Source organism: Podarcis liolepis, assembly GCF_965112155.1.
Source record: "Podarcis liolepis genome assembly, chromosome: 15".
Classification (NCBI taxonomy): domain Eukaryota; kingdom Metazoa; phylum Chordata; class Lepidosauria; order Squamata; family Lacertidae; genus Podarcis; species Podarcis liolepis.
The window spans coordinates 10,235,721-10,246,723 of NC_139566.1; the positions used below are offsets into that span (position 1 = coordinate 10,235,721).

Sequence of the window (11,003 nt, forward strand, 5' to 3'; positions counted from 1 at the left end):
GGCAGGGAAGCAAATTTCTTGAGTTTTTACCAAAAATGTAACCAGTGCAGGTTGGACCACAGCCACCCACTCAGGATAGAGGTGCAATGATAGGGAAAGCTGCATGGGTCAGAATTCTACCTGCTGTGAAAGCTTTTAAAGGTTCGGGTGTCAATTAAGGTAGGGTCCCCAAATGAAGCGGGTCCTGGGCCAGAAAATGTTGTAGGTTCTAATAACTTATATTAAGGCTAAAGAGTGACCTGACCTAAAAATGTTTTAATAAATTCATTGTTTTTATAGCAACATATATTATTAATATGTAGCAAATTACCTGTAATTTATATTAGGGTCAATATAAAAATATTATGATGTATATGTATTAGAACACGCTTAACTGATATAATCAACTCTAAGCGAAAGGCTGGACTGGATGAATCCCAAACTGGAATTAAGATTGCTGGAAGAAATATCAACAACTTCAGATGTGCAGATGACACAACCTTGATGGCAGAAAGTGAGGAGGAATTAAAGAACCTTTTAATGAAGGTGAAAGAGGAGAGCGCAAAATATGGTCTGAAGCTCAACATCAAAAAAACTAAGATCATGTCCACTGGATGTCCACTGGTCCCATCACCACATGGCAAATAGAAAGGGAAGAGATGGAGGCAGTGAGAGATTTTACTGTCTTGGGTTCCATGATCACTGCAGATGGTGATAGCAGTCACAAAATTAAAAGACACCTGCTTCTTGGGAGAAAAGCAACAACAAACCTAGACAGCATCTTAAAAAGCAGAGACATCACCTTGCTGACAAAGGTCCATATTGTTAAAGCTATGGTTTTCCCAGTAGTGATGTATGGATGTGAGAGCTGGACCATAAAGAAGGCTGATCGTCGAAGAATTGATGCTTTTGAATTATGGTGCTGGAGAAGACTCTTGAGAGTCCCACGGACTGCAAGAAGATCAAACCTATCCATTCTGACGGAAATCAGCCCTGAGTGCTCACTGGAAGGACAGATCTTGAAGCTGAGGCTCCAGTACTTTGGCCACCTCATGAGAAGAGAAGACTCCCTGGAAAAGACCCTGATGTTGGGAAAGACATGCACAAGGAGAAGGGGACGACAGAGGACGAGATGGTTGGACAGTGTTCTCGAAGCTACCAGCATGAGTTTGACCAAACTGCGGGAGGCAGTGGAAGACAGGAGTGCTTGGTGTGCTCTGGTCCAGGGGGTCACGAAGAGTCGGACACAACTAAACAACAACAAAAGCTATTATAAAGGGTAAAGGGACCCCTGACCATTAGGTCCAGTCGTGACTGACTCAGGGGTTGTGGCACTCATCTTGCTTTATTGGCCTATTTATCTACTTGCACTTTGACGTGCTTTCGAACTGCTAGGTTGGCAGGAGCAGGGACCGAGCAACGGGAGCTCACCCCATCATGGGGATTTGAACTGCTGACCTTCTGATCGGCAAGTCCTAGGCTCTGTGGTTTAACCCACAGCGCCACCCGCGTCCCAAATATGCTTAATATTTGACTGCATCGTTTACATTTGTACATATAAGTTATATTAGGGCCGAAAGGTGAGACAGCAATTTACGAATAAAATAAAATATTAAAGCTTTAAAGATACATATTTATTAAATCTTAAATATTTAAATTGCATGCAATAATATATGCAATAATGCAATAATATATGTTTTCCCACACGGGCCTAACTATCCCACTTCCGCGCAGAGGACGGAGAGCGATAAATTATTATTTTTTTAAAAAAAGCGAGCGAAGGGAAGGGGAGGGGAAAACCTAAGGCAATGCAATGCCAATGCCAGCCAATCAGCCCTCTCAACGTCAAGAAACGTCGCCCGCCCGGCGCCTCCTCCGCCCAATCAGCGCCATCGGCGGCGGCGTTTGAAAAGCGGCGGTTGAGGAAGGGGTGTGTGTGTATTTGCGTGTCTGAAGCGCGGGGGAGGAAGGGAAAGGACAGCAGGCGCCCTCGCGCACGCGCCGAAACGAGGTCTCGCGCCGGGCTCCTCCCTCGTCCCGCCTCCTCTTCCAACGGGCGCCAGTGAGAGAGGCCTGAGCGCGCGCCGCCGCTCGCTCGTTGGCTGCTGCTGCAGAGGCTGCCGGGATACTTCTGTGACGGGATTCTCCTATTAATTATCGTCGTCGTTGTTGTTGTTGTTTCCCTCTCATGGCTCACAATCAGATCTACTATTCGGACAAGTACGACGACGAGGAGTTCGAGTACCGGTGAGAAAGGGCGAGGCCTGAGGCGGGGAAGCGGCGGGGTTTGCCCTGAGAGGGAGAGGAGGGGCGTGGCTTGGGGTTGCTATGGCTACGTTGAGGGGCGGGACCCTAAAGGAGTGGGCGGGGCCTCCTCGTGGCTAACGGGGGGGGGGAGAGCCTTCCATAAAAGAGAGGTGGGCAGTGTGGTGTAGTGGTTAGAAGGTGAAGACTAAGCCCTGGGTTCAAATCCCTCCACTCAGCCATGAAGTCCATTAGGTGGTGACTGGCCTCTCAAGCTAGCCTACCTCACAGGGTTGTTGTGAGGATAAAAATGGGGGAGGGGAGTGAGAACCACTTGCTCCATCTCATCCTCCTTGGAAGGAAGGTAAAGGTAAAGGGACCCCTGACCATTAGGTCCAGTTGGGAATGACTCTGGGGTTGCGGCGCTCATCTCGCTTTATTGGCCGAGGGAGCCGATGTACAGCTTCCGGGTCATGTGGCCAGCATGACTAAGCCGCTTCTGGCAACCAGAGCAGCACACGGAAACGCCGTTTACCTTTCTGCCAGAGCGGTACCTATTTATCTACTTGCACTGGTGTGCTTTCGAACTGCTAGGTGGCAGGAGCAGGGACCGAGCAACGGGAACTCACCCCATCGTGGGGATTTGAACCGCCAACCTTCTGATCGGCAAGTCCTAGGCTCTGTGGTTTAACGCACAGCGCCACCTGTGTCCCTCCCTGGAAGGAAAGGTGGTGTCAAAACGTAATATTATAATGGAATAGCTTCAGGAAGAATGGCTCAGAATAGTGAGCAGTTCTGATGGTAAATTGGGGAGCAGCTCTGGAAAGAAGCTCATAATCTGTTATTTGGATGGATCTAGCATTATCATCATTACCGTTATTGTCATAATTTCTGGTGTAGGGGACAGTTTTTAGGAATAATCTCTCAGAACAGTAATCGGAATAACCAGTTATGATTGTGGGTTGTTGAGTGCAGCAGAATCAGTACTAGGAAAAAGGAGGTTTCTGATATACAGTACTTCCTTTGTTATACTGTGCAAGTGGTTTGGATTGAGAGGTGGCTTTCTAGTGGCTACTATATGTATACAGTGGTACCTCAGGTTACAGATGCTTCAGGTTGCAGACTCTGCTAACCCAGAAATAGTATCTCGGGTTAAGAACTTTGCTTCAGGATGAGAACAGAAATCGTGCAGCGGCAGCACAGCAGCAGCGGGAGGCCCCATTAGCTAAAGTGGTACCTCAGGTTAAGAACGGACCTCCAGAATGAATTAAGTTCTTAACCCGAGGTACCACTGTACTGCCTTGAGTATTGGAGGCAACATGCTTAACAATTGCTGAAGAATAACAATAGGAAAGTGACATTTCCTTCAAGTCTAGCCTTGTGGGCTTCCCAGAAATGTAAGACCCTGCTGGATCAGGCCAGTGGCCCATCTGGTCCATCATGCAGTTCTCATAGCGGGCAACCAAATGCAAAACTCTCTCCTGTGGTTTTCAGCCACTGATACGCAGAACGAAACATTGCTTCCTCTGATTGTGTAGGTAGACCATAGCCATTATGGCTAGCAGCCATTGATAGGCTTGCCCTCCATATATTGGATGAATTGAACATAATTGCTGGACCAGATGGGCCATGGGTCCAATTTGTTGGGTCTCTTTACTTTCTGACGATTGACTTAATGGTCACAAACTATTTTACAGCGATCCTTCCTGTGCTTCTTTTAACATTCTCTTCTCTTGATCCTAACACTGCAGGCACGTGATGCTTCCAAAGGACATCGCCAAGCTGGTCCCGAAGACCCACCTCATGTCCGAGTCAGAGTGGCGGAACCTGGGGGTCCAGCAAAGCCAGGGCTGGGTTCACTACATGATCCACGAGCCAGGTAGGTTGCCCAATGGCACAGGAGGCCTGGAGCCAATGCTAAGAGACCTTGCTTGAGGGGAAGGGGTGACAAAATGGCTTTCTGATATCAGGGTAGCAGGAAATAGATTGGGTAGGATGTGAGACCTGCTATCTCTCTGTTGCACATGCACACATTTCTTCTTCTTGATGACCAAAAAGAGCTGTACTACAATAGCTGCCTGAAACACCTAGTTGAATTGTGCCCTGCCAGAATGATAGGCAGCTGGCTTGCTTACGTCTAGAGCAGGGGTGGAGGATATGTGATCCCTGATTGATTGGGACATGTATCTAGGGCATGCATGGCGGACCTCTGCCCTCCAGATGTTGGACCGCAAATTCCATCATGGCTGACCAATGAGAGTCCTGGGACTGCTGGGATTTGGAGTCCAGCAGTGCGTGGAGAGCCACAAGTTCCCTGTCCCTGCCCTGGACACACAGCTAGTGTGACCTGATATAAACAGCTCCTCTAGTTCCACACTGCACATACTTAAAACAAGGAAGTCGCTCCCACAAGAGGCAGGCACTGTTGGTCAGCGACTCGGATGATTTTAAAAGAGGATTAGACAAATTCATGCAGTAAAAGGTCGTCAGTGCCTGTTAGCCATGGTGACTATGCTCTGCCTCCAGAGCTGGAGGCAGTAATGCTTCCAAGTACAGTGGTGCCTCGCAAGACGAAAATAATTCGTTCCGCGAGTCTTTTCGCCTTGCGATGTTTTTCGTCTTGCGAAGCACGGTCCGTCACAACTGCGCCTCTTCAAGCGGCTTTAAGAAAAAAGCGCAAGACGTTTTCGTCTTGCGAAGCAAGCCCATAGGGAAATTCGTCTAGCGAAGCAACGCAAAACCGAAAAACCCTTTCGTCTTGCGAGGCATTCGTCTTGCGGGGCACCACTGTACCAGTTGATGAAACTACAGGAGGGAAGAGTTCTCTTGTTCTCAGACCCTGCTTGCAGGTTTCCCACAGGCATCTGGTTGCCTACTGGGCTGGGCTAGGTGGCCCATTGGCCTGATCCAGAGGGGTCTCCTTGTGTTTTTATGGATAGCAGTGAAGAAGGGCTTTTGCCTTTATGCCCTGCCTGTGGACTTCCTGGAGGAATCTTGCAGGCTCTCCTTATGTTCTTCAGAGAGCTATCCCATTCAAAGGGAGGCAGTGAGGGGTGCAGATTACTGTTACAAATTATAGTTACAATCTCAGTAACTGTATAGACTGTATATCTATTCAGACATAAAAATATTTAGGCCTTTGCAGAGAGCCACTGCCCTATAAAGCCTGTGATTTTCAAAGCACACAGATGTGGCTTCAAAAACAGCATCCAATGCTTCTGTCGGCTTCTTGCAAATCCCAGTTTTAATTTAAAGTTGCTAGTTCCTCACTGCTTTCTATTTAAGCGAATGCCTCTGCCTCCCCTAGGAGCAGAGTTTATGTATTAATAAAGTACTCCTTACGGCCCAGTTTACTGGTGTTCATAATGTTCACCACCCTTGGTATGTGATTGAATATGACAAGATGAAAAGACTCCTGGCATATACTGCATATCTTGCCTCTCAGTTTGGCAGAGCACCAGCCATAGTCGGGAGTGTCCATTACCTCCACTAAAGCAGGAAGTTACTTCCATCTTCCCCTTGTCCAGATCACAGTCAGGGGGGTTGGCCTGTCACTCAGTGGGTGACAGAAGCTCTGAACTGATCAGGGAGCTGGCCAGGGATATCAAGAAGAGAAAGTGCCCTGCAGTAAAGCCAAATTAGAGTTTTGATGCAGCCATTTTTTATTGTATAAATAGAAAGAATCATTTAAGAACTATTCCTATAACTCACGCCTTGCTGTAATTGTGCTATATAGAGTCATCTTAAAAACTTGGCTCTGTAATTTGTTTTTATACTGAATATGCTCCGTATATAGTTTTGTTATTGTTTGTATGGTTATATGTTGGCTTATACATATGCTTATGATGAATCAATAAAAAAATAACGTGATTAAGTAGAAAAAAATGAAATATTTGAAATATTTTAACTACCAAAAACAGCTTACAATGTTTTGCAGTCACAATTTTTGAAGAGGGAGAGGGACCTCTTGAGCCAACAGTGTGACGCGGCAGCTAAAAAAGCCAATGCAATTCTGGGCTGCATCAATAGGAGTATAGCATCTAGATCAAGGGAAGTAATAGTGCCACTGTATTCTGCTCTGGTCAGACCTCACCTGGAGTACTGTGTCCAGTTCTGGGCACCACAGTTCAAGAAGGACACTGACAAACTGGAACGTGTCCAGAGGAGGGCAACCAAAATGGTCAAAGGCCTGGAAACGATGCCTTATGAGGAACGGCTAAGGGAGCTGGGCATGTTTAGCCTGGAGAAGAGGAGGTTAAGGGGTGATATGATAGCCATGTTCAAATATATAAAAGGATGTCACATAGAGGAGGGAGAAAGGTTGTTTTCTGCTGCTCCAGAGAAGCGGACACGGAGCAATGGATCCAAACTACAAGAAAGAAGATTCCACCTAAACATTAGGAAGAACTTCCTGACAGTAAGAGCTGTTCGACAGTGGAATTTGCTGCCAAGGAGTGTGGTGGAGTCTCCTACTTTGGAGGTCTTTAAGCAGAGGCTTGACAACCATATGTCAGGAGTGCTCTGATGGTGTTTCCTGCTTGGCAGGGGGTTGGACTCGATGGCCCTTGTGGTCTCTTCCAACTCTATGATTCTATGACCTGTGACAAGCGTAAGATTCTGCTTCTCCCAATCCCTTCTGCCTGCAGATTTTTTAACATAGGAAGCTGTCTTATACTGAGAGACCACTGGTCTATCTCTCTGGGTTGTCTGCACTGACCAGCAGTGGCTCTCCAGTGTTTCAAGCAGGGGTTTCTCTCAGCCACATGTGGAGATGCCAGAGATTGAATCTGGGGACCTTCTGCATGCAAAGCGGCTGTTCTACCGCTGCTCTTACATGGTTGTAGCTTTAAGCTTATTGTTGCTGCAGTGTGGATTAGCAACTTCAAATCAAAACCTGGATTTGGAGGAAGCTGGTGGATGCTGTTTTGGAGGTCATGTTTCTGACATCTGATTTTTAACATATGCTTAGAAACACCCATGTTAGGCTTGAGTCACCTGGCCTTTCAATATTATTTTCTAGATCTTTTTTTAACATGCCATTTCCTCTCTCCCTGCAGAGCCCCACATCCTGCTTTTCCGACGGCCGTTGCCAAAGAAACCAGAAAAATGATGTGCTTGGGCCTTTCCCCATGTTTTAGCTATAAGCACCTTTAAACAAAAAACCCAGCAACTGTGTTTTTTGGAAAAGTTTGACAAATGTTTTCACTATGTCTGTCAAGAAAAGGCCACTCAATGCAACAGTTAATGCCGGACAAGAAAAGCTTTGCTTGCTGCAGAAAGACTGTCTGCTGAAAAGGATTGGTTTTAGCTGCTGAAACATTGATTTTTTTTTTACACTGGCTGAAGCCTTGCTCCTGCTTTATCCCACACAGCAGGGCTGGTTTTGTTTTTAAACCCAGGAGAATGCAGTGTGTTTCCCTGGTTGGATATTTCTAATCTATGTTTTTTAAATCTTTTTTTTAAAACCTTGTATTTCATGTTAATCCTTTGGAACTTTTAAAAGTTACGCTTGATATGACTGTTCTTCAGGGTCTGTCAATAAAGCACCAAGGTTTTACACATCCTTTTTGCTTATTTCATAGACTCCCTCAAACCTTCTGGTTGCTGTACTCTCAAATGTGGCTTGAACAGCTTTGTATTAACAGCTGATGTGCAAACAGTGCATGGAATTGCATGCAGACAAGTGAATGGACAGGCAGAGAAGGGGAAGATCTGCCAGCGTGCTAGGTAGATATCTATATTTTATCCAATCAGTGGTTATTTCTATGCCTCCAGGGGCAGCACCTCCTCCATGGTCACCATAACAATGCTAACAACAAACCTCTTAGCAGGCTACTAAATTATTTTATTACTGCTGGTAAGTAACCTTTATGGATTTATTTACAAAGCTGAGCTAGAAGTATTTTAAAAATAAGCTGCAGATGAGCTTGTGCATGTTGTTGGCATCCATCTGTCTCGGGAGATAGTGGAGGAGTATGCCTTTGGAAGTGAAGTCAAACTGTTGGAAAGTTGCAGCACCTGCTGTGGCTGTAGAGACCAATATGGGAGAGACATGTTTTGTTGCAGGTGGGGCAGATGAAGGCATCTGGTTGTGCTGCTGCACATGCATCATGGCGTTTCTACTCTTTGCGCTCCTCCCAGCAGTCATTCCTCCTGTGGTCACTGCTATGCAAAAATGGCGTGACTGTCTGTCTCCAGGCACCGTGGTCATCTGCAAGGAATTTCCACATAGCAGGGCTGATGTCACGTTTGCAGACATCTTTGCAACGTGTGTTACAGCTTCTCTTTCTGAGGCCTTTCTGCAGAAATGCAACTGTCTCTTAAAACAAACTTTACGCATCAAGAAAGGACATAGCTACCTCTCTAGGCATCCCATTGCCTCTCCTTAATACTTAAGTGGGCATAGGAACAAGTGGGGGCTGGCTCATGTGCATTCAGTTGCACAGTATTTTTCCCCTCTTAAAGAAGCAACTTCCACCTCTGGGGAAAGACTTGGCAAAGCTGCTAGCATAAACAAACGAAGGAATGGGTTAAGGTTAGGGGAACCTTTCCTGGGGGTGGATTGCAGCCCTCCAGTCCTTTCTGCCTGTCCCTCAAGACTTCCGCTATCTACACGCCTTACTGACCCTACCCTGTGCTCTCCTTGAGTGCTTTTTGCCTGGCTGGAATGTATCCTCTGCTAATGCCTCTTCCTTGCCTGGATGTGTGGACACAAAGCTCTGTATGTGTTGAAACCTCTGTCGTCAGTGTGGCTGGAACATACTTAACCATACAAAGGTAAATGTCATGCCTGTTGCTCCGCCCATTTTTGTCTCTGGCCACACCCACCACTGGCCCCCTGAAAGTTGCCTTTAGTACAAGGGTAGGGTAGCTTTTTCAACCTAACAGCTATAATAATAATAATAATAATAATAATAATTTATTATTTATACCCCGCCCATCTGGCTGGGCTTCCCCAGCCACTCTGGGCGGCTCCCAACAGAATATTATAACACGATAAAACATCAAACATTAAAAACTTGCCTAAACAGGGCTGCCTTCAGATGTCTTCTAAAAGTCTGGTAGTTGTTGTTCTCTTTGACATCTGGTGGGAGGGCGTTCCACAGGGAGGGCGCCACCACCGAGAAGGCCCTCTTCCTGGTTCCCTGTAACTTGACTTCTCGCAGTGAGGGAACCGCCAGAAGGCCCTCGGTGCTGGACCTCAGTGTCCGGGTAGAACGATGGGGGTGGAGACGCTCCTTCAGGTATACTGGTGAAACAGTGAATTAGTTGCCTCACCTACAGCTTTTTAAAATTTGAACCTATCTTGTGTCCCAAGGGCATCAGAACAGGCGAGAGCATTCAGGAGAGAAAAATGGAATTATTTTTATTCCAGCTCAAATGCAAAATGTCCTAAAGTCCACCTGGATTTTTTTTTATTTTATTTTTTGGTAAGCTTAGAATTGGGCAGCAAGCACCCTAATTGACAGAAGAACCATTGCAACAGCCTTTAATATAAGAGTGGGCAAGCGTTAGCCTCTGGGTGTTGCTGAAATACAACTCCCATCAGCCCTAGCAATCATGGGCAATGGCTTCGGGCAATGAAAACTATAGCTCAACGGCATCTGGAGGCTCCACCAACTTGACTCAAGAGGTGGTAGTGAGAATTAAGAGGCAGGAAGATACAGTTGTCTGGTTTACACCCAATTCATTTTTTTAAATAAAATATTTATTGCAAATTTTAAACAAAATAAAGATTAACAAACATACATAATGCCATAACAAGAAGAAATAGAAAAGATTTACAGAATAAAGAAAAGAGGGGAAAAAACAGGGGAAAAATGCATAAAATCAATTTGTCCATAAATCATATTTCCATAGACTTTAGACTTCCTCACATCACCTTTTCCTGCGTTCTCAATCATACAGTTATAAACAGCAATTTATTACCCTATTTCAAATCATCTTAATGGTTCTCGGATATTATGTCCCCAATTATCAATGTTTTTGTCATATATTAAACCAATTATCTTAAGCATAATAAACCTAAGACTAAGGATTGTAGGGTTGTAGTTTCCGAATCTTTGGTTTACACCCAATTCAAAGTGATGGTTTGCTCAACCAAAGCATAGGTCGTCTGGGCCCAACAAACTAACAATGGTTTGTTTACTGGCAGCAAACTGATGTGATGTCATGATCTCCTTGGCTTAGGAAACAGTTTGTTTTCGCCATGGTGTGTTGTTAAGGCCAATCCTAACAGGCTTACTTGACCATGGCTTCTTTTGCCACCCCACCACATATGTTTGCTGACCTACAGAAGCTGGAAAACAAACCAAGCTTTGGAGAAACAAACCGTGGGTTCTCTGCAATATGAGTAATGGCTTGCTGAGTAAACCATGGTTAAAGCAAACCTTGGCGTAGCTTTGTGTGCAAACACAAGCAGTGCTGCAGCGTTTTGGAGAATTTTTATGAGCAGGATTTGTGTGAGATATAAAAACCCCGGTCCACCCAGACTATGTGCTATCACACAAGCAGAACTTTAACGGTTTCGAAGCATAGTCTTATTTTTATTTTATTTTTATTTTTTTATAATATTTTATTAAGTTTTATCAATAGAAAAGTTTAGAAAAATACATAGAGCAAAAAAAGGATACAAAATTACAAAATACAAAAATACAGACATTAAACACAAAAATAGAAAGGAAAAAACACATATAGGAAAAAAACACAGAAATCCCTCTTTCTTAGTTTCTCATCTTTCATTAACTTATTTTCCTGACTTCCTCACGTCTCCCATTTTT

At 45.1% G+C, this 11,003-nt stretch overlaps 1 protein-coding gene across 1 annotated transcript; it reads left to right on the top strand.

Moving 5' to 3' along the window:
* Positions 1-1,910: 1,910 nt before the first annotated feature.
* Positions 1,911-7,784, top strand: CKS1B (CDC28 protein kinase regulatory subunit 1B). Its single transcript, XM_083477475.1, has 3 exons — positions 1,911-2,226; positions 3,975-4,102; positions 7,281-7,784. Exons 1-3 carry the CDS (start codon positions 2,168-2,170, stop codon positions 7,331-7,333), a joined length of 240 nt encoding a protein of 79 aa, XP_083333601.1. The 5' UTR covers positions 1,911-2,167; the 3' UTR covers positions 7,334-7,784.
* The last annotated feature ends 3,219 nt before the right edge of the window (positions 7,785-11,003 follow it).